This window comes from Sus scrofa, chromosome 14 (genome assembly GCF_000003025.6).
Source record: "Sus scrofa isolate TJ Tabasco breed Duroc chromosome 14, Sscrofa11.1, whole genome shotgun sequence".
NCBI lineage: Eukaryota > Metazoa > Chordata > Mammalia > Artiodactyla > Suidae > Sus > Sus scrofa.
In genome coordinates this window covers 24,168,159-24,192,200 of record NC_010456.5, presented here as the reverse complement: position 1 = coordinate 24,192,200, position 24,042 = coordinate 24,168,159, and the positions used below count along the sequence as shown (strand labels likewise).

Sequence of the window (24,042 nt, the reverse complement as noted above, 5' to 3'; positions counted from 1 at the left end):
TACCCATGGCTTTTGAGCGCTTGGACTGTGGCCAGTTCAAATTAAGATGTGCTGTAAATATAAAATACATGCGGGTTCTCTAAAATTTTTTTTTAGAGTTCCTGGGCTAGGAGTTAAATCAGAGCTGCAACTGCCAGCCTACACCACAGCCACAGCAACGCAGGATCTGAGCCACGTCTGCGACCTACTCCACAGCTCCCGGCAATGTAGGATTCTTAACCCACTGAGCGAGGCCAGGGATCAAACCCACATCCTCATGGATACTAGTCAGATGTGCTTCCACTGAGCCACAGGGAGAACTCCAGGATCTCTAAAATTTAGTATGACAGAAGGTTGTAAAATACCAAATTGGTAATTTTTATGTTAGATGATGAAGTGATATTTTATGTTGGGCTAAGTAAAATTAATTTCACCTGTTTTCTTTTTACTGTTTAAAATATGGCTACTAGAAAATTTAAGATAAAAATGTGGCTTGGATTATATTCCTGTGTCGGCAAAGTATAGCCCTTGGGTCAAATCTAGCCCATTGCCTATTTTGTAAATAAAATTTTATACAGTCATTCAGTTATGGATTGTTTGTGCTACCTTTGCACTAGAGTGGCAGAATTGAGTGTTTGTTCCACAACTGTATGGTGAGTAAAGCCTAAATTTTTTACTAGGTGATCCTTTTAAAGAAAAGTGCAGACCCCAGCTCTAGATTAGAAACTAAGCCATTGGACCTCAAACCCAATGAGGGCAGGAATCATGATTCTTTTTTCATCTTTAATTTTTAAGGCATTGCATTTTAGAGTCTTATGAGTATTTATCAAAGATAAATGAAAGTATGAGGCATTTTGATGCTGTATTCTGTAAATATTTAGCATTTAAAAGTGTATGAGGAAACATGATTTTTCTGGAGAAGCTGTTTGCTGGAAATATGGGAGGTTTAGACTGGGTTCTAAGTTTAATTCTGGTGTCTATAGTGGAAGATACATAGTTAAAAACCTACTCAAGTAATGTAAATAAGTGAAACAGACTAAGTGTAAGGCAACAGGGAGTGGTGAGGACTGAGGTAAACAAGGGACACATAACTAACTAAGGAATCAGCTGCTGTTCAGTTTTGGTCAGTTGTGGCCATGTGGGTCTGTGGGCTATGGCTTGTCCAAGCTTCTTGTTTTTTCAGAAGGAGGAGGAAATTCACATAATTTCATTTAAACCTCCCAATTTGAAGATGTTAGAAGCTAACTTCACTTTCTTAGAATAATAGCCAAACCAAACATAGTGTTAAGGCGATTTGACAAGTGACCCCAAGTAATTTCTGCTTTATGGAAAAGTAAATTCTAATTAAACAAGTGTTTATTTTGTGTCAGTTTAGCTTTCCATTCAAAGAAAAGCATATAAAGGAGGCCCTGATTTGTTCATTCATTCATTCTTTTATTCATTTATACATTCATTCATTCAACATGCCTTTCCTGAAGGTCAGTTATTATCTCCCAGACATTGTGCTCAGGGCTTCTGCTGTCACTAAGCTGTGAACACACATCTAGCAATTAATGCTTGTCACTGACTAAAGGGTAGTCACAGGGAGTCAATAAGATAACATCTATAAAAGGGCTTTGTAAAATGTAACTTGATCCACTAATGGGAGCTGTTTTCCTTTACTACTGTATATATAGTAGTATAGTATATATATGTAAAACCCAGCCAGTGGGTGATAAAAATAGGAAGATCCAAGGTCTTATGACTATGAGGCTTAAGGGTACATATTAAGTAGTGTTGTGTTGTTTGCTTTTAGACTTTCTTAAAAGCCATGGGAGAAGTTCTTCATTTGCCCAGTTGGAGTGCTGTGTCAGAGGTAAGAAAAAAGAACATTTTGGTCTTAGAAAACGTAGGTACTTTGGGAACCATTTTGTCTTCCTTGAAGTGGCATAAACATGGCCCAATTCACATCTGTCAGAGAAATGGTGCATCTCTCGGTCTTGAAATCTGGGATAGTAGGGCTTGTTTTGACTGGATAGACAACTGATTTTCTGTGCCTTCTGTCTGCATCAGAGTTCTATGAGTGTAAGTATCATGGTACTGTTATCAATGCTGAGCAGGGGAGTGGTTGGATTTCTTCATGAGGGATGTATGCTTGTTTATCATTTTAATTATAATTATGCATAATTTTTCTTTTGGCCTCACCCGCAGCATATGGAAGTTCCCAGGCCAGGGACTGAATCTGAGCCACAGCTGCACCCCACACCATAGTTGTGGCAATGCTGGATCCTTTAACCCACTGCGCCAGGCTGGGGATCAAACCCGTGCCTCTGCAGTGACCTGAGCTGCTGAAGTCAAATTCTTAACCCACTGTGTCACAGTGGGAACACCAATAATACATATTTTTAACCATAACATTGTTCTTGAGTGATAATAAAACACTTATTTGATGTTTAAGGATTACTATATTAAATGGAAAAAGTTGAATGTGTGAAAATATTCATGATTACAAGTGTAAAAATCAAAATAGCTTCTCTTTTTCCCAACTTTATTGACCTGACTTATTTAAGAAATAGAACAAGTGAATATGTTGTGGCGAAGTTAGAAAAAGCAGATAATAAACATATATGTAAAATAAAAATCACCTGAAATCCTCAGGCTGAGCAATTATGATTGTAAGCGCTCATATATATACCTCTTAACAATCTAGTTTTCAGTTCTCTTATATGCATATCATATTCTGCAAATATGCTATATATCTAAATTTACCTGTTTTTTTCTTTAATTATGTCAAGAACATTTCCCAGGGGTATTAAGTATTCTTCAGCAATGCTGTATCAGTCAGTCTAGGCTAGGTTGTGCTGCAGTAACAAATAGGCCCTACATCTCAATGGCTCAGCACAGTGCACATTTAATTCTCACTCATGCCAAGTCCACTGTGGGTCAGAGGAGCGTCATCTCCACCCAGTGACCTAAGGATCCTGGCTCTGCCCATTTTCTGATGCTGCTGTCTCAGAAATGTCCAGGTTTTCTGTCAGGGGTGGGGGAGGATGAGGAGGACTCTTAACTGCCTTGCCTAGAAGGGCCATAACCACACTATTATTTAAAGTACTCCTCCTGAACTCCTATAATGTTTAAAAAATATTTGCCAGTTTGAGGCCGAATGCCATCTCATTCTCTCATTATTAATGAGACTGCTCCATGGTTTGCATGTGATGAAATTTATTTGCACAGTTTCAAAGGGAATGAGATTGGACTTCACATTGGCAAAGGAAGAAAAAAATGGTCATGAATTTCAGATTGATATAATCTTACCTAGAAACAAATTCATTTTTGTTTGTTCATTTTTTTTGTTTGTTTGTTTTTTTTTCTTTTTTGGCCACCCCAAGGCATATGGAGGTCCTGGGCCAGGGATGTGATTTGACCTGCAGTTGTGACCTATGCCTCAGCTGTAGCAAGGCTGGGTCTTTTACCCACTGTGCTGGGCCAGGGATCTAACTTGCGTCCTGGGGATGCAGAGATGCCACCAATCCCACTGCACCACAGTGAGCACTCCACAAATTTGTTTTGAAAAGGCACAGCCCTCCAGAGTTCATGACGTTGTGTACATGGCTGCAGCCTGGGAAACACCCAGAGGATGGCCAGTGCAGGACCTGAGCAGATGTATTTTCTGCATCATTTTACATTAATTTTTTTCTGAAAGCTCTGCCACAAAATATGAATAATCATGAAACTATTCAGACTCAGGCAGGCTCTACTGTGCATTAAAGGGAAGGTATGAATCAGCCGCTACAACAGAACTGCATGCCAGAAACACAGATTGTCATGTGCTTAGCTATGCTTGGCTGATTGAAATCAGGCCAGAGGCCTGAAAGAAAATGCCTAAAATTGGCCTCAATGTTCTATTTCCAGCTCATTAGACTCTCATGGAACCTGTGTTTCTGAGAGAATGCCGAGGACGCCTAGCAACAGGCAGATGCTTTTTCAGAAAGGCGGGAAGGAGAACTGGAGTGTGATGGCAGAGATTTATAAACTGCACTCCTGGTGGGGGGGTTGAGACTCCTCCTCCCTGCTAGACGTGTGTCTGATGATATGGGACCATCAGCCTAGTCCTGGGATGGCTGCAGAGATATGGGGTGACCAGGAGGGATCCCTGCCTTCCCGGGTCCTCTCTGCTGTGGGGACTCAGAGCGAAAGGCCCTTGGAGGGGAGGGGACATGCCAGGCACATCAGGGAGGCCAGGGGTGCCCTGGAATGCTGGCACCTCTGTCCCTTCATGGAGACTAGGATTATACTGCTGGTGTCCTCATCCTGGAGAATATTTGGGAACTTTTAGCCCCTTCCTTGTGAAACAGAAAGGGATGGAGTTGGGAGGGCAGGTCAGAGACTTGCCAAGGTCCCCATTGAGTTCAGAGTGGAAGGAACTAGGATCAGGAAGGTCTCCCCGTGTCTGAGCGTAGACACCTTGGAGCTGATGGCCTGGGAGACCAAAGTCAAACCTCGGCCGGCATCCACATTCTGCAAACTCAGCTGGGCTGGGTGACCTCAGAGGTCACCCCGGTGCCTGTGAAATGAGGTAGTGGTGTGACTGCCTCTCCTCTCGGCTGGTTGTTGTGAGAACAGAGTGGCTGCTGGGCGTTGGTTCCTCCTCTGCAGAAATGTTGGCAGTCTGATCTTGTGAGTTTGATGCTTCAGTGTGGGGCACTTGCGGATGGAGTTCCATCTTCATATCTCTGTGTCTCCGTTGCTTCCAGGATGGCACCATGGTGCTGGGCTTGATCGAAACTGTCGAAGCCGTCATGAGCCACATATCTTCCAACCTGCAGCCCAGAGAGGCCCATGTCACCATCGTGGGCTCCTCGTCCATGGCAGGTAGCCTGGCAGCCTGGGCGCGGGCAGTGACTGGCAGTGTGGTGGGAGGAGCCAGGGTGGGGGTGTGGCCAGTGCCGCCTCGATGTTGAACTTTGCTGTGCTCCTGCACTTTGTCATGTGCTTACGGATGTGCACAAGCTTCGCACACTATCGGTGGACTTGAACTTGTGCATTGCCTGCTGGACAGTTACATTTTGGAGGAAGACAGAGTTAGGTCGGGGAGGCTGAGCTCAGCTGTGATGTGGACACCAGACCATGTGAGCCTTTTATGTGTCCTTGGGGGCCAAATTCATCTCAGGTGACAACTGGCCTAGTTCAGAACAGGAGGCGAGAAGCAGCAGTATCTGTGGGGTGACAGGTGCACAAGCAGGTTTTCTTGGGTCAGCTGGAACCTTTTCCAAGCTAATGGTCATGCAGTCCCATACAAAGCAGGCATCGCGGCTCTTTTATTTTAAGAGTCTGTGTCTAGGGAGCGTGGTGCATGAGTACTTTACCACCAGAGCCAAACTCTAGAAAGTAAGCTTAATTCACCCATTTGCATTAGGTTTTTTTTTTTTTTTGGTTTGTTTTTTTGTTTTCGTATGTGTTTTATTTATTTATTTTTTTCATTTTTGGCTGCCCGGTGGCATATGGAATTCCCAGGCCAGGGATCAGATCTGAGCCACAGTTGCAACCAATACCGACAGATCCTTTAACCCACTGTGTGGGGCCTGGGATTGAATCTGTGTCCTCGTGCTGCAGAGAGGTGGCCCATCCCATTTGTGCCACAGAAGACACTCCCACTTGGGTTAGTTTTAAGGGGAGTTTGTTGGCTGAGTCATGTCCTTCCGTGGGGAGCTGGTGTTTGCTTCGAGTCAGGGGTGACTGTCTCAGGTTTTTGTTTCCCTGTGTCTCGGGGGTCCGTGACATGGAGGCAGAGCCCCCCAGCACAGGGGTCTCCGCAGGCCTGGAGGTAGTCAGTGCCCAAGGCATCTGGAGCTGTCGTCTTGCTCTGAGGGCAGAGAGGTCACCTCAGGCCCGGAGTGCCTGCAGGGCCTGGTGGGGCAGGTGGTGGGGGGTGGATATCAGCCACAGGGTTGCAATTACTGCCCTGGACACTTATTTTGGGGGTCCTCTTTCCCTAAATGTAATTATACTCTCCAGGAAGTTCATTCTATTAAAGGAAAAAAAAAAAAGAAAAAAAAAAAAAAGCGGGGGTTTTACAGTCTGAGGTCCTTCCCTGGAGTTGACAGCTTCTTTTCATTGGCTTGTTGTAGACTTTTCTGTGGCCAGACTGCTCCCCAAGACCTTGAATTCCTCCCACTACCGCTTCCCGGCCCGGGGGCAGAACTACATCGAGATCCCCCACGTGGCTTTCCACAGCCAAGGTGAGCTGGGTGGGGGCGGCAGGGGGTGTGCCCCAGGGCCCTCAGTGAGGGCCTCCGCCCAGCTGAGCCAGCACCTAGGGGGAGGGAGGGGCTGCCCTTGCTCCCAGGCCAGGTTTCCGAGGTGGGAACACAGTGTGTCTTGGGAGGATCCTAAGATGTTGTGTTGACAGTGGACAGGGCTGTGGGGGAGGGTCTGGGAACCTGCCTTCTAAACGGATTGCTAAGTGATTCCTAGCAAAGCCTGAAAGGAGGTGGCCACTTCCCCTCCCTGTTAGGGTGGCCCTCAGGCTGGGAACAGGGCTTCTCTGCCCAGGGCCCTGGGCTTTCCTCCTGGGCACATCGAGGTGAAGGATTATGATGAACCAGTGGCCGAGGTGACCCCCGTTACTTCCTCTGGCCCTGGAGGAGCTGCGGGGCTGGGTGGCTCTGGCCATTTGGGCTGCAGTGACTGTCCCCTCTGACCTCACACAGTGACTGTGTCTCTGCAGTTCTGTTCCTCTCCCAGGGGCCTCTGACTGTCACAGGGGTCATGAGTTCTCAGTCCTAACAATCTGGTTGGAGGTTACATGCTTCCTGGTTCTGTCTTAGAGTCTGGGGACCAAGCCAGGGGGTGTAGGACTGTGGTGTTCCCTCCCCAGCATGGAGTGCTCCCTCCCCAGCCCTGAGAAGCCCACCTCTGCTCCCTGCACCCTCTCGTCTGCATGTGTGAAGGGTGCTTAGGGATGTCAACATGTCCTCTCAGGGGACTGTCCCCCCACGCTTGGGGGGAGCCACAGAAATGTGGGTGGAGGGCAGAGACAATGCTGAGGTTAACCTTTTCTCATCTCTCACCACCTGGCTGCATGATCTGTTAGAAATCCTCAGTTTTTCAAAATCGGCAGGGCCACAGCTTCACCATCTCTGTACCCATGGAGACGTCTCACACTTGGGGGCAGGATGTGTCGATCATAAGCACTGATTCCTGGGCTCGCATCCTGGTTCAGCCACTTTTTTTTTTTTTTTTTAGTGGCCTCACCTGAGGCATGTGGAAGCTTCCAGGCTGGGGGTCGAATCAGAGCTGCAGCTGCTGGCCTACACCACAGCCATAGCTACGCAGGATCCGAGCTGCGTCTGCCACCTACACCACAGCTCCCAGCCATGCTGGATCCTTAACCCAAAAAGTGAGGCCAGGAATCGAATCTCCATCCTCAGGGACACTCTGTCAGGTTCTTTCGGCAACTACCCGGTTCAGCCACTTACTGGCTGTTGGGCCTGGGCAAGTTACGGAACCCGCCCAGGGCCCCTGTTTCCCCATCTGTGAAACAGGACAGTCTTAGTACCCATCGCAGTGTATGGTGTGAGAATCAAAAGGGCAACACTCTCACACTAGTACCTGGTGCACAAGTGTGATGTGAGTTGTTAAATACATTCCTGAAATTTTAACATACTTAACAGATACCCCAATGAGCTCAGAGGTGCACTTGCGGCTTGCTCCTCCCAGCCTCCTGTTAAGCTAGTAGAGGGAGGTGACAGAATAGAGGATTCTTGTCTCATATCATTGTGGTCATATCATAGCGAGGTGGGCCCTGGCTGAAGGCGTGACGGACATCTGTGTGGCTTGTAAATCCCGCATCTGCTGCCTCGCTCAAGTGCTAGCATTGCTCTAAATCCTCCAGATACTGACAGCCACTGCTGTCCACTGGCTCAATGGGGCTCATGCTGTGCCTGGTGAGTCTGACTCCCCCAGGAGCTTCAGCATCTGTGTGTGCACAGCTGGCTCAGGGTGGAGCAGGGAGTGGTTGCCGCAGTTGCAGTTACAGTTACAGTCAAAGGGTGGAGTGGAGGAGTTCCCTGGTGGCGAAGTGGGTTAAGGATACAACATTGTCACTGCAGTGGCTCGGGTCGCTGCTGTGGCTTGGGTTCGATCCCTGGTCTGGGAACTTCTGCATGCCGTGGGTGTAACAAAGAAGAAGAATTAAAAAAAAAAAGGAGTGGAGTGGAGTCTCTATTCAAACTCTGTCCTCATGGCCAGTTCTGTGCCTGAGTGTCCCTCCCCTTCTCCCCCAAGGGACTGCCCGGTTCTTGGGTGTGAGGTCTGAACTGTGTGTTGCCAAGGAGTGGGCTTGCTGTGTATACAGGTGTCGGGGGTGGTGTTTCTCCTGCTCGTCTCCTGGAGTGCTGACAGGTGCCTGCTGTCTGCTCTTTCCCCAGCGTGGACCACCATCGTGGGCCTTCTGTACCACTCCATGCACTATTACTTGAGCCACATCCAGCCGGCTGACACCAGGTGAGTCTCTGGGACCCACACAGCATGGTGCAGGGAGGAGGTGTGCTTGTTTGCTGGGTGGCTGACTGCTGTGACACCCCCATGTCCCCACCATCACCAGTACACACAGTCCTGTGTCAGAGGACTTGTGATGCCAACACCTGGTACTTCACTGTTAGAGCAAAGGATGGAGATGCAGGGACCCCAATACTGGGGAGGCCGACAGTGCAGTGGTCAGGAGCACAGGCTGAGTGACCTTGGACAAGTCAGTTGACCTCCCGGTGCCTCAGTTTCCACTTCTGTAGAATGAAAAGCCAGCAATGTCTACATTGGTCAAGAGTATTGGATACATCAACTTAGGCCAGGAAAATTCAGGGAACTGAGGGTTCTTGGGACTAAGAAGGGCAGGACTCAGTCGGCTTCAGACACAGCTTGATCTAGGGACCCAGAGGATGCCACTCTGACTTGGTCTTTCTGTCCCCTGCCTCTCTCTCCTCTGTGTTGGCTCATTTCCAGCAGGCCCCTCCCTAGAGGCCTGACTGACTTCATCAGTTTCAGACCCACATGGGTTTGGGTCCTGAGATCTCAGGAAGGAAAAGCCAATCTCTTTTTTGAATGAAAAGCCAGTTTCATTCGGAACCCAGGAGGGTTGTGATTGGCCCACTTGAGTCATGTGCCCATCCTGACTCCATGGTATGAGAAGATCCTGCTTTCTCATTGGCCAGGTCTACTCACATGACCCTCGCGGGTTTGGGGGTGGGTCAGCCCTACTCAGACCAGGAGAAATTAGGGGAGCGGGCCACCCTTCCCTTTCAGGGAGTCCCTAAGAGGGGGCAGGGAGATAGAGCCCAGTGCTGGAGCAGAAAAAGGGCCAACACTGTGTAAGTCCATGGACCTGTTTCTGCAGTTAGTGTATGGAAGGTGAAGTGTTTCTGGGGTGGCAGACCCGCCCTAGATGAGGGCTCTGCAGAGAGCAGCAGGCAGGCTGTGTCCATCTCTGTTCCTGGGCATCTGGCCCAGTGCCTGGCTCAGAATGGGAGCTCTGAAAATGTGCCTGGAGAGAACCACACGTCTCAGAAAGAGCCACACAGACCTCCACCCCTGGCCCAGACGCCCTCCTTCCCTCGCCAGAGCTTGGGAAAACTGAGGGTCTGAGGAAGGGCGTTCCTGCAAGTTCACTATCTGTCCGTGGGAAGGAGTTCTGGATGCTGGCTCTGCAGCTGGGTCTTTAGAGTCCTTTATGATGGAAAACAGGCAGCTATTTTTACTGCCCACAGATACACGATCAATGATGAATACCTTCTAACGCTGCACATACCTGAGCCCTGATATCATGTGCTCTCAGAAGAGACTCCTCTCTCTCCAGATGGGTGGGACCAGCCCTGGGCGGAGGGTGGGGGAAGCACACAATTGTGGTTTAGCTGTAGACCTGGAGGAAAGCCACGTCTGGCCTGATGGCCTTGGAGGGCCTGCTCTGTGTCAGGTCCCTTTATAGCTAAAGAAAGCACATTCTCTGGGTGTGCTTCCAGAATTCTTCAGGAAAGTCACCAAGGAAGATGAAGCCTGCTTTCCTTGGACACATGCCTTCCCCATGATTTGGGGGAGATTTTTCCAAATCTGGATTATGAATGAAGAGTGGACCCATCCTTGGCCCCTGGTTGCTTACTGCTTTCACCACTGGTGGTTCTACTGAAACTGATTTCTTTCTGTCTTACTTTTTTTTTTTTTTTTTTTTTTTTTTTGCCTTTTCTAGGGCTGCTCCTGCGGCATATGGAGGTTCCCAGACTAGGGGTCTAATCAGAGCTGTAGCCTCTGGCCTACACCACAGCCACAGCAACTCAGGATCCGAGCCACATCTACGACCTGCACCACAGCTCATGGCAACGCTGGATCCTTAACCCACTGAGCAAGGCCAGGAATTGAACCTGCAACCTCATGGTTCCTAGTCGGATTCATTAACCACTGAGCCACGAGGGGAACTCCTGAAACTGATTTCTCAATGAAATCCACGAAGTTGTATTTATGAGGATGGCTGAGCCCTTCCGTGGGCCGGGGTAAGGGCATGCACAGCATGGTGTCTGTACCATATCCACAGCTGCCCTCGCCCCCAGGAAAAGGGACAAAGTTAGGATCTCGAGGGTTAGAAGTGTCAGCAGGCACTTTGCGTCACTTTGATGGTTAGAGAACCAACACTCGAACTGGGTGTCAGCTAACTTTTTAAAAATTAAAAACATTTTTTTTCTTATTAGGGCTGCACCCCTGGCACATGGGAGTTCCCAGGCTAGGGGTCAATTTCTAGCTGCATCTGTGACCTACACCATAGCTCATGGCAACGCTGGATCCTTAACCCACTGAGCAAGGCCAAGGATTGAACCCATATCCTCGTGGATGCTAGTTGGGCTCTTAACCCGCTGAGCCACAACGGGAACTCGGGAACTCTGTTTTTGTTGTTATTTTTTTTTTTCCTAAATTTTTATGGCCGCACCCGTGACATATGGAAATTCCTGGGCCAAGGATTGAATCTGAGCTGCAACTGTGACCTAGGCTGGGGATTGAACCTGCACCTTTGTGGCAACCTGAGCCGCTGTAGTCAGATTCTTAACCCATTGTGCCACAGTGGGAACTCCTCAGCAGACTTTTTCATAAAGGGCCAGGTGGTAAATATTTTTGGCTTGATGGGCCATCATGTCTCTGTCCCAACTACTGTGGGAAGGCAGCTCTGGTCGATACAGAAAGAAATGAAGGTGGCTGTGTGCTGTTAAAACTTTATTTAATAAGACCAGGCAGGGTCTTGGCCCATGGTGGACAGGCTGTGACATCAGTGTTGGCAGCAGTGGGATAGGGCTGAGTTTTCCCTGCTTTGGGTTGAAGGCTGAACTTGAAACTTAACCGACTGGGTACTGTTCCTTGCGTCCTAAGGGTTCCAGCCTTCACCTTCCCGCCACCATCCTCACTGCCCAGGTGTCCCCAGGCAGGACTCCTGGAAGCCTCAGGACCCAGGGTGCCAGGATCAATGCTCACACCCCCTGCAGATTGTGTGCTTTGAGACCCTTACAGGCAAAAAAAGCCCCCAAAAAACCTTCATCCTCACAACCTTCTCCTCATGAGCGTTGACACCATTGACCTCTGAACTCTGTCAGTGGCAAATTTCAGTTTTTTTCCTGAAGTCAAACAGAATGTTGCACAGTGATGATGGCATATACTCCTGGTGTTGAGTCAATCAGCTCTGAAATCAACAGCTAATGCAAAGGTGACTTATTGTCAACATTAACCCCAAAAAACCCACCCCTATAGCTAGCTCATCAAGTGTGGTCTCCGTATTTGCTGTACTCATTCCTGTAGCACAAGGGGACACAGAGGTGACCATTACCAGCCGTGTTGTGGTTCACACAGGTTCAGGAGCCAGGCTCCTGGCTTTCTTCCCCCAGCCAGGTGCCCTCACCAGCTGATGAACTTGGCCCATTCATGCCTGGCGGTCTCTCTGCCTGTGTGCTCTTTTCTTTTTTTAATTCAATGAATTATATTAATCAATTAATTTTATTTATTTATTTAGTCTTTTCAGGGCTGCACTTTCGTCATATGGAGGTTCCCAGGCTAGCGGTCAAATTGGAGCTACAGCTGCTGGCCTACGCCACAGCCACAGCATCTCGGGATCCGAGATGCATCAGCGCCCCACACCACAGCTCATGGCAGCACTGGATCCTTAACCTGCTGAGCGAGGCCAGGGATCAAATATCGCCCCCTCTCACGCCCCCCGCCCCATCCTCTTGGATACTAGTCTGGTTTGTTACTGCTGAGCCTTGACAGGAACTCCAAATTTTATTGTATTTATACTTGTACAACCGTCGTCAGCAGCCTAATTTGGGCACTTTTCCTTCAAGGGCTCTTTCCTAAGAGGGATGATGACCATCCCATCTCTGAGGGTCTCTGAGTGCCGAGTTGGTGGTTTAATCAAAACCTGGTGTCCTTGAACATGATCCGTAAGTGCTCCCTTTATCATTTCCTCAGAGGGTTGCACGTTCTCCCATTACCTGCCTTTAGGATAATTATCAAGTTCCACGCACGATTAGCAGTAAATGAGTGTAGTCGCCTCGAGAGCATTTTGGTGTCCCCCTTCCGAACATTTCAGTTTTGTGCGCGATCATCTTCACACTTTTATGGATTTTTTGCGATACCGAAAGGACACAGTGGAGTCGTCATGTCCTTTTAAATCTCCATGGCGGGTGTGGAGTCAGCATGTGAATTTAGTGGAGTCAGGGCTGGACTGTCTCTCCATCACCACGCCGATCGCTGTGCAGATGCCTCAGGGCCCAAGTGTCTGCCTGGGTCAATGCCTGATGATCCACAGGTCCTGGGCAGGGGGCTTTGCTGGTCTCTATGTGGCTAGAACATAGGGGGACCTCCAAGTCTGCTCTCCCCTGGCCTTGAAGTAACAGCGAGTGTTCAGTGCCTACCAATTCTCATGCGGCCCAGGCAAGCGGTTGTTTCCTTCAAACCAGCAGTCTGAGCTGGGTGGGTAGCAGAGTTGCTCCCTCCCACCCCTCCTCCTTAGAGAGACATGGGACCCAAGGGGGCAGGGCTCCAGGGCTCCAGGGGCAGAGGCAGGGCTGGAACTTGTGCCATAGGCTTTCAGCATCTCCTTGGCGGAAGCACATGTGCTTCAGAAGGATATGCCCCGGAGTTCCCCTTGTGGCTCAGCTGTTTAAGAACCCTACTAGTATCCATGAGGATGCAGGTTTCAATCCCTGGCCTTGACCAGTGGATTAAGGATCTGGCGTTGCCACAAGCTTCGGCGTAGGTCACAGATACAGTTTGGATCTGGCATTGCCATGGGCTGTGGTATAGGCCGGCAGCTGCAACTCTGATTCATCCCCTAGCCTAGGAACTTCCATATGTTGCAGGTGCGGCCAAAAAAAAGAAAGAAAAGATAGATGTTTAAAGTGTTTAGAGGTGGAGTGTCATGATGAATTTTCTAATGCTTCAGCAAAAGGAAGTGTGTGTGTGTGTGTGTGTGTGTGTGTAAAATCTATTCTATATCCACTCTGTTGTGAGAGTGCTGTTTTTTTCTTTTTTTGATTAAGGTACTGTTGATTTACAATGTTGTGCTAATTTCTGTACAGCAAAGTTACTTAGTTATACACATATATATATTCTTTTTTATATTCTTTTCCATTTTTTTCCTTTTTGGGGGGGGGCAAACCACGACACGTGGGGGTGTTTCTGGGCCAGGAATCGAATCCACAGCGTGGCAGTGACAACACCAGATCCTTAACCTGTGAGCCATCAGGGAAGTCCTCCATTATGGTTTATCCTAGAATATTGAATATAGTTTCCCAAGCTATACCATAGGATATAATGAACTTTCTAGTGTTTTAACGAAAAGAAGGTGTGTGTGTGTGTGTGTGTGTGTGTGTGTGTGTGTGTTTGTGTGTGAAGTGTATGAATTGCCAGATAAAGCAAATGTGGCTGAATAGTAGGAGATTCTAGGGAATCCAAGCTTCTAGCAAATTTTCTGGTGGTTTGACTCACATGAAGCAGCATTTGGGGAGGAGGGGTCCTGGCTTAGGCAAAAATTCTGGCTCCTGCTGGTGTCTCCTGAGAGACTCCGCTGAAGGACTTTTGACCCAGGGAGCTCACCTGCAGAGCCACCAAGGTCGTGTCCGCGTCCAGGTAGGTCCCCTCCTTCATTGTCCTCAGGCCTTGTGTCCACTGGAGAATTTTCCCGAGCCACTCCAAGACCCTTGCACCTGTTCACCATGTGCAGCATCTTTCACGAGGAGGTTGAAGTTTCCTTTGCTTGGCGTTTCCTGCACCTTGTTGCTACTTCCCTGGGGATCAGTGAGAACGAAGCTCTTCTGGGATGGAGGAAGGTAGATGCCTGAGGGAAGTGGGGCGTTTTAGTGGAGCGCGTTAGAAAAGTAGTTCGTTTTAATAGGGAATAGTTGCTTTAAATTTTTTTTTTCCCCCTTTTTTGGCCACCCTGAGGCATATAGAGTTCCAGGGCCAGGGACCAGATCCAAGCGGCCGTTGCAGCCCACACCTAGGATGCAGGTGTGGCAAGGCCAGATCTTTTAACCCACTGTGCTGGGCCAGAGATCGAACCGGCATCCTGGTGCTGTAAAGATGTCACCAATCCTGTTGCACCACACCTGGAACTTCTAAATTTTTTTTTTTTTTATTTTGTACGACTTGGTTTAACTGTGGAGCCCTAATACTCTGAAGGGTCTCTTCGAGAGGCCCCTTTTCTTATTCCACTTGCGTGAACATTTCTTGCTGAAGGACCAGAGCTGGCCCCTCCATGTGCTGGGAAGTCTCAGTGTTTGGCTGGCTGATTTCAGAATTTTCAGACGTGGCCCTGAGATCCTGGAATCTTACCTCCTCTCTGTGTTTAACCAAAGGCGGACACGACCAGCAGAGGGTCATCTTTAACCCACGGCTCAGCTATGCTGAAATCTGTGAGGCTGAGTCAGCTCCCTAGATGGGTAGTTTTGGGGGAAGTTTAGTGGAGGGGCCCTTGGCAAGGCTATGGTCAGGGCGTGCCCCCCGCTGTGAAGAACAGAGTGTAATGACGGGAAATGTTCTCAGAACGAGGGAACGGGGCCTGCAGCCACCACCCTGGGGTGATGGGCTCAGGAAAACGTGGTTCCCTGAGCGGAGATGGAGGGGCATGGGGAGGCCACCCAGATGGGCACAGTGCCTTTGCGGGCCAGTGCGAGGTGACCCCACAGGGGCAGCACTGTCTGTGCTTCACTCTAGCCTCTGACCACCTCTGCTTTCCTATCAGTGCTCCCAATGGTCGATGGCGCCACAAACGAAGAGGGTGGGGCCTGCTTGAGGCAGCGCAGCACGGGGGGGGGGGGGGGGTGTCGGGTGCAGCCTCTGCTCCCTGGTTGTCTTCCTTCCCGTCCCCTCCCAGGATGAGCTGGCTTTCCCATCCAGAAAAGGCCCCCGAGCCCCGGCCCAGTCATCTCAGAGTGACAGCCTCCCAAAGTGGTACTGTTTCCTTCCCAGATGACAGATAAAAAAAAAAAAAATCAAACCTGGATCAGATTTATGAAAACAAAGCGAAACCCTTATTAAAATTTGAGGTAACAGAGAGATTAAATGAAGTCATAAAAACACCCTCTTTGTATGATGAAAAATGGCAAACATCTGGAAAAACAGAGAGCCGGTCATCGCTGGGTTACAGGAGTGACCACCCACCGCCCTTTGGGTGTCCTCCGGACACTCTGTCCCTCCCCCACTCCCCATCCTCCCTCCCCATCCCCACACCTCCCCCACCCTGCCCCACTAGTTATTTTGAGGCAGATCTCCGCCATCATGTAGTTTTTCATCTGTAAATATTTAGTCTCTATTTTTAAAAGATAAAGACTCTAAAGAATACAGAGTAAACTACATGCCATTATCACATCTGAAAAGTAAACGGGAATTTCTCAGTCCATCTGACTTCTCATTACCCTCCACTTGGGTGGGTGGTGATGTGGTGGCTCCTCCTGGATCCTGGACCCCAGACCCTGGCGGCCCTGGCTGGAGACTATTGATGTAAGCCTGTCCCTATGGGGAAATAGCATTTTTCCAGAGAGAAAATGTGATTTCCTGAGCCTGGTATCAACTTCTGCCCTGAAAGGAGGTGTTTACCAGACTCCATCTGTCTGAATGCACGTGTTCCTGGAGTGGAACCAGGAACCCACACTGGATTTGCACTGTGTCTGTTGGGAGACGTTTCTCCATATGTTTTGCATTTTTTTTCCAAGTGTTTTTCTTAAGACTTTGCTCTAAGTTGTCACTGTCTGCTGATGAGAACATTCAGTTATTCCACATGTATTAATTGAATACCTACTGTGTGTCAGGCATGGTTCTAAGATGGGGGAGCAGGGAGAGCAGTGAACAGAACTGACAAGAATCTGGCTCTGGGGTTCCCTGGTGGTGCAGTGGGTTAAGGACCTAGTATTGTCACAGCAGCAGCTCTGGTCACTGCTGTGGTGCCACTTTGATACCTGGCCTGGGAACTTCCACCTGCAGCAGGCACTATCAAAAAAATAAATAAAAGGAGTTCCCACTGTGGCTCAGTGGGTTAAGAACCCAGCACATTATCTGTGAGCATGTAGTTTCAGTCCCTGGCCTCCCTCAGTGGGTTAAGGATCCGGCATTGCCCTGAGCCATGGTGTAGGTCCCAGACACAGCTCAGACCTGGCATAGGCCGGCAGCTGTAGCTCTGATTCAACCCCTCACCTAGGAACTTCCATGTGCTACACATGTGGCCCTAAAAAAAAAAAGGAATCCAGCCCTGATTCTTATATCCCAGTGCAAGATGACAGCTGGCCAGATGAATTATTAGAAAACATACCTGGAGTGGGAATGGGTGGGTGACAAATGATGCTGTATTTTAGGGTCTTATGCACATGGTTGTGATTTCATTGTTGACTAATACATTATAGTCCTAATTTTTATTATTTTTTTATTTTTATTTTTTTTTCTTTTTGTCTTTTGTTGTTGTTGTTGTTGTTGCTATTTCTTGGGCCGCTCCCGCGGTATATGGAGGTTCCCAGGTTAGGGGTTGAATCGGAGCTGTAGCCACCAGCCTACGCCAGAGCCACAGCAATGCAGGATCTGAGCTGCGTCTGCAGCCTACACCATAGCTCACGGCAACGCTGGGTCCTTAACCCACTGAGCAAGGGCAGGGACCGAATCCGCAACCTCATGGTTCCTAGTCGGATTCGTTAACCACTGCGCCATGACGGGAACTCCCTAATTTTTATTTTTTTATTATTTTTTATTTTTTTGTCTTTTTGCCTTTTCTAGGGCCGCTCCTGCGGCATATGGAAGTTCCCAGGCTAGGGGTCTAATTGGAGCTGTAGCCGCTGGCCTAGGCCAGAGCCACAGCAATGCCAGATCCGAGCCTCGTCTGCAACCTACACCACAGCTCATGGCAACGCCAGATCCTTAACCCACAGAGCAAGGCCAGGATCGAACCTGCAACCTCATGGTTCCTAGTTAGATTTGTTAACCACTGAGCCATGAAGGGAACTCCCCAATTTTTAAATGTTTCTGTGGCTTCACCAGTAATATATGTGGGAATTCCTGGGCCAGAGATTGAATGCAAGCTGTAGCCATGACCTACTCCACAGCTGTGGTAACACCAGGTCCTTTTTTTTTTTTTTTTTTTCTTTTTTCCTAGGGACACACTTGGAACATATGGAAGTTCCCAGGCTAGGGGTCCAATTGGAGCTGCAGCTGCTGGTCTACACCACAGCTACAGCAAGTTGGGATCCGAGCTGCATCTGTGACCTAATACACAGCTTGAGGCAACTTGGGATCCTTAATTCACTAAGTGAGGCCAGGGGACCGAATCCGCATCCTTACAGAGGCAACGTCGAGTCCTTAACCCACAGAGCCATAAAGGGAGCTCCCTTTTCTGGTTTTTGTTTGTTTGTTTGTTTGTTTTTTAATGTGTGTTTCTTATTCCATGTGTGTGTCAGGCTTGCACCAGTGACGTATCCCTATAGAATAGCCAGATAGACTATAAGATGTGTTTTCCGAATTTCCAGTGGCCCTTCAGGGTTGCAGCCTTGGTGATATTCCTGGGCACCGGGAATCCATGCCTCTGTTTTTTGACAGACCTGGGCTCTTGCTGACATTCAGAAATACCCTCTTGCTTTAATGAAGGCAGGGCTGGAGTATTCAATCATTACGGCGTTATTTTTGTAAACCTCTCCTGTTTATGATTCCAGGAATAGTTCTGCCAGCTTCTAGAGGTCTGCTCTTTTTTAAGGGACTCCTGTAAGGAGAGTGTGTGCAGAGCTGGTCGGGGGTGGCAGCCGGGGTAGGGGGTGGGGGGGACCGGGACCTGCGTGGGTCCCCCTGGCTAGTTCATAGGGAAAACCAGATGAAGGAGGAAAAGATGGTCCCAGATCCCAGAGCCTGCTAGATAGCATGATGACGGTTCTGTGGGCGTCAACACAGAAGTAGCAGAGTCTTCTTTCAGGCTTCAGTGAGTGAATAGGAGGCATGCAGAGTCCAGATTAGGCAGGCAACCAGCAGACCACTGGGCGACCCCAGTGACTCCATGCCTCAGGCATCCTAGCGTAGCCATCTGAAATTCAAATTCAGGCAACAAACACTTGCTGGTTACCTGCCACGTGCCAGGGTGAGGGCTAGGGGAGCAGACACCAAGAACACAGCATTCAGTGCCAGCTCACACTTGGAATCATTCAAGTGACGCAAGTGCCAGACCCTGAATGTGAGCACCTCCTAAAATCTTGCACCCCAGTTTCCTTGCTTGCCTCACACTAGTCCTGGCCCTGAATATCATTTCAGCTTCATAACTCCATGAGGCCAGTACTGTGTATATCAGTCAGGATTCTTTTGATTGGTTTGTAAGTGGCAGAAACCTTAGCTTAAGCTATTTTAAGCAAAAGGGGAGTTTGTTGGATCATATCAACTGAAAGTCGATGGCATCAGGAGCAGCTTGATCCGGCATGTGCTTGATGTTACTCAGCTCCCTCTCTCAGCTCTTCCATGGAGTGGACCTCCCTCCAGTCATTACTAGGACCTCATGCTTCAGGGCTAACATCTAGCAGAGAGAGTGAGAATCTCTGATCCAGCATTTCTACCTGAATCTTGTTGCTTCTCCTCAGATCTCCCTTTGCCCCCTCTGAACAGTCAGCATGGTCTGAGGAATGCAGCGCACTGATTCAGTCAGGAGGGCATAGCAGGGTTTACTCTTGAGCCAAGGATGGAATTTGCTCCAAGGCACCTGGGCTGCAAGTGGGGGAGGGGTGGCCACCTGGAGAGAAGCTGGGATGCCTTTATCAGGAGAAGAATGAGGAGATACTGGGTGACAAGGCCACAGGTGTCCAGCACACTCTTTACCACACCGTTTTATAATTAGGGCAAGTAAACTTCCCAGAGGTAAGTCAGTTGTCCAGGGTCACACAGTAAGTGGCATTGCTGAGACCCAAACTCATTTCTGTTCTTTCCCCACTCCCTGGGCCCTGTCCCCTTCTCCCACTAGATTCTGGATTCTGAGGTCAATGGCTCTGTCTCACTTTTTGGCACCAGCATCAAAGCCTTAACGAGAGCAGTTTGTACTGGTGGAGAGGAATCCAAGATCCATCCAAAAAAGATTTCAGTCTCAAAAATCTCAGGCTTGGAGTTCCCGTTGTGGCTTAGTGAGTTAAGAACACGACATGGTGTCTGTGAAGACATAGGTTCGATCCCTGGCCTCGATCAGTAGGTTAAGGATCTGGTGTTGCCGCAAGCACGGCTTAGGTCACAGATGTGGCTCCGATCTGGTGTTGCTGTGCCTGTGGCGTAGGCTGGCAGCTGCAGCTCCAATTTGACCCCTGGCCCAGAAACTTCCATGTGCTGTAGGTGTGGCTGTAAAAAGAAAAAAAAAAAAAATCTTGGGCTTAACTTTAAATATTAAACTGAAGGTTTTTTGTTTTTTGTTTTTTTTCTGTTTTGTGATGATTTTTCATGTGTCTTCAAGGATTGCTGAGGCAACAAAGTACAAAAATTGCTTGCTGTCTGCCACCAGCTACCTGATCTCCCTGGAGGCCTCCCCATCACCCAAGCTCTCCCAGAATTTATCGGGTTCTCCTCTTATCACCATCCGTCTCCGGCACCACTTGGTGAGTGAAAGTGAATTTGCCATCGTTTCTGCTCTTTGATTTGGTTTTGCCACAAGGAATATTTGGTTGTCTGTACGACTGCCTAAAGAATCTTAAATGGGATTGGTGCCGGCCAGAATTAGCATTTTTCTCTAGCGTTCCTTTTCTTGTGGTTATTTTTTTAAGTTTATTTTATGGAAGCATAGTTGATTTACAATGGGTTAATTTCTGCTGTACAGCAAAGTGATTCAGTTACACATTTATATTCTTTTTCATATTCTTTTCCCTGATGGTTTATCCCAGGATATTGCATCGCGTTCCCTGTGCTCTACAGTAGGACCTTGTTGGTTATCCATCCTGTCTATAGCACTAGACATGTAATAGTTTGTATCTACTAACCCCAAACTCCCAGTCCCTCCATCCGCACCCTTGACAACCGCACGTCTGTTCGCTATGCCCGCGAGTCTGTTTCTGTTTCCTAGATAAGTTCGTTTGTGCCATATTTTAGATTCCACATAGAAGCGATAGCTTGTGGTCATTTTTGAACTGCTGTGGAAAGTCCCTGGATGGCGCTGGGGGGTGGCCAGGCAGTATTGACACTGGGTAAAAAGGTCTCTGAGGCCAGATGTCACTGTCATAGATGGGTGTGCAGCAACCATGGTGTTTCTTATTTACAATGAGTGTCCTTTTCAGAGGCGTGGGATGCAGCAGTTCTTTTTCCCTTATCTGGATAACAGCCATTAGCAAGATGGAGAGCTTGGTTCTCACTGAGAAACTCACCTAGAAAACACTTTGAAGAGACCATTTTTCACGTTTCCCGTTTTGAGTGATGGGCTGTTGGTCTTGTCCTATCAGAACCATAATTCTCTCTGCCTTCACTTTATCTTCGTTGGTGGTAATGACAAATGTGTTGGGAGTAAGGATGCTCCCCTGTCCTTTAAAAAGCATAGCTGGGAGTTCCTATCGTGGCTCAGTGGTTAATGAACCTAACTAGTATCCATGAGGATGTGGGTTCCATCCCTGGCCTTGCTCAGTGGGTGAAGGATCTGGCGTTGCCGTGAGCCATGATGTAGGTCACAGACATGGCTTGGATCTGGCGTTGCTGTGGCTGTGGCGTAGGCCGGTGGCTACAGCTCTGATTAGACTCCTCGCCTGGGAACCTCCATATGCCGCAGGTGTGGTCCTAAGAAGCAAAAAAATAAAAAAAGTAAAAAAAAATAAAATAAAAAGCACAACTTTCCTGGTGCCAAGATCCCGTCCTGTGATATGGTGTTGATTCAACATCTAAAGGTTGTGGTTTCTCAAGGAATTTATAAAAGAATTCAATAAATGTATTATATGTAATTTTAAAATTTATTTCATGGAAGTATTGTTGATTTACAATGTTGTGTTAATTCCTGCTGTATAGCAAAGTGATTCACATTTTGATGCAGCAAAATGTGAATTTCCGCTTACAGAAATATTCTGTATATTCTTTTTCATATTCTTTTCCATGATGGTTTCTCCCAGGATATTGAATAGAGTTCCTTGTGCTCTACAGTAGGACCTTGTGGGTTATCCATTCTCTATGTAATACGAACTCAATATATTTTGGGTTGTGGGAAGTTATACAAGAATGCTTGCTGCCAGGATTTTCTACTTAATTCTGTTTTATACAGTTGCATCCCATTCTACCAACACCACCTGAAGACCTACTGTGTGCCAGTCTCTGTATTCCCTGCCTCTCTTGCTTGTACACCTGTGTTTTCAATGCTGAGCCACTGCAGCTCCCTTCTCACTCTGCATGCCCCGTGCCCCCCAGCCCCATCTTTCCCAGGACGGTCCGGCCCTTTCTTGGTGCCCTCAGAATCCAGCCCTACCCAGTCGCCTACACCTTCTGGCCAGTGTCCGTATTGTGCTCTGCCAGGTCAGCGGGTGCTGCCAGATGGCCATTGGTCCGTTACCTCCTTCATCCTGACCATCTCCCGCCGCTGTCCTCACTTTCTCCTTCCCGCTCTGGTTCAGAGGCCACCTTTCTGCAGGAACGCTCCCTCTCTGCCTGCTCCATCCCTCCCTCTTGTGGTCCCTTCCATCCACCTGCACACACTCCTGATCTGGATCTTCGAATGCCCCCTCATCCTGCCTCTCTCTCTCTTCTTGAAAAATCACAAAATATTGGAGTTTGCGTTGTGGCTCAGTGGTTAACAAATCCGACTAGGAACCATGAGGTTGCGGGTTTGATCCCTGGCCTTGCTCAGTGGGTTAAGGATCCCACGTTGCCGTGAGCTGTGGTGTAGGTTGCAGACGAGGCTCGGATCTGGCGTTGCTGTGGCTCTGGCCTAGGCCAGCGGCTACAGCTCCGATTCGACCCCTAGCCTGGGAACTTCCATATGCCGCAGGAGCGGCCCTAGAAAAGACAAAAGGGCAAAACGACCAAAAGAAAAAAAAAGAGAAAAATCACAAAATATTAAAAAAATTTTTTAAATTGTGGTAAAAGACACGTAACATAAAATTTACAGTTGAACCACTTCTAAGCCTACCGTTCAGTGGTCTTAAGTACATTTCACATTGTTACGCAACCGTCACTACCATCCACCTCCAGAAATCTGATCTTGAAAAACTGAAACTCCGTCCCCATTCAACATGAACTCCCCTCCCCTCCCCAAGCCCCTAGCACCCACTATTCTCCTTTCGGTCTCTGTGGTTTTCACTGCTCCCAGGACCACATGTAAATGGAGTCACACACATGGTTTGTCCTTTTGCGTCTGATATGTTGCATGGAGCATCAAGTCCTCAAGGTTCATCCACGTTGTAGCCAATGTCAGAATGTTCTCTCTCTTTTTTTTGGCCACACCCACATGTGGAAGTTCCCGGGACAGGGATGGAACGTGCACCACAGCAGTGACAATGCCAGATCCTTAACCTACTGAGCCACCAGGCAACTCCCAAAATGAATATCCTCCTTTTTAGGTCTGGACCATATTCTGTTGTGTGGACAGACCACATTCTGTTTGTTTGTGCATCCACTGATGGACACTGGGGCCGCTCCCACCTTTAGGCTGTTGTGAGTGATGCTACTGTGAACTTAGGTGTGTAAGCATCTCTTCCAGACCCTGCTTTCTGTCTTTTGGGGGCTATATGCAGAAGTGGCATCGTTGGATCCCAAGTTCCAGAGATCTTATGCGATCACCTCCCCCTTCTCTTCTGCACACTATTTAAAGTCAGTTTTGACTGTTTCCACTTTCTATACAGTTTCTTTCTCTCTTCTTTGGCTATGCCCATGGCATGCAGAAGTTCCCAGGGATCCAATCCTCACCACAGCAGTGGACCCTGTCTGCTGCAGTGACAGTGCTGGATCCTTAACTCCCTGAGCCACCAGGGAACTCCTCTGTATACATTTTCAAATGCCAGAAATGGCCTCACAAGTCTCCAGAGACCTCGCTCACTTGGACCCCATCCAGGCCCCCACCCGCCGGTTTCCAGGACACGTCCCTGTGCAGGTGCCGCCCTTTCGCTGCCCCACCTTCTCAACCCCCTAAACATAGGTGTTCCTTTAGCTCTGCTGCATGCACGCTTATTCCCCTGATTCACAGGAATGACAGAGAGATTTTAGCCACCGCCTCTGTGCAGATGTCCCTGATGACACAGAACCCACTTCCTCCCTCAGCCTCGACCCAGAGCTCCTGTTTCTGGGAAGGCTTCTCCGCTCCAGGTTTGCAGCGTGGGCACCTTTACCTTTGAGCCCGAGCATCCTCTGTGTCCTCCTGCCACAGTTGCCGATCTCTCTGCTCTGAGTCTGGCTCCGCAGCGCCCCCTTAGGACCTGGTCTTCACGCAATAGGGTGACCCTATTTTCAGAGGGTCCCTAGCAGGCGCTCCCTCCAACCAACCCTCCCCTTGCTCCGTGTCTCCTTTCTGATTGGGTTCAGCCCAAGCTGGAAGCTTTCTGACTGTTCTCTCTGAGTTCCCAGGCTTATCTTCCAGAAACACACACCAGATGGTCTTTCTCA

General features: G+C 48.6%; 1 protein-coding gene across 2 annotated transcripts in view; it reads left to right on the top strand.

Annotated features, from left to right (window-relative positions):
• Positions 1 to 24,042, top strand: part of ADGRD1 (adhesion G protein-coupled receptor D1) — a 181,604-nt gene that overhangs the window by 49,070 nt on the left and 108,492 nt on the right. For both annotated transcript variants that reach the window (XM_021072216.1, XM_003483408.3), the window contains 5 exons: positions 1,775 to 1,834; positions 4,713 to 4,830; positions 6,087 to 6,197; positions 8,388 to 8,463; positions 19,934 to 20,075. In XM_021072216.1, coding sequence (XP_020927875.1) covers positions 1,775 to 1,834; positions 4,713 to 4,830; positions 6,087 to 6,197; positions 8,388 to 8,463; positions 19,934 to 20,075 — 507 coding nt within the window. The remainder of the gene's footprint in view (positions 1 to 1,774; positions 1,835 to 4,712; positions 4,831 to 6,086; positions 6,198 to 8,387; positions 8,464 to 19,933; positions 20,076 to 24,042) is intronic.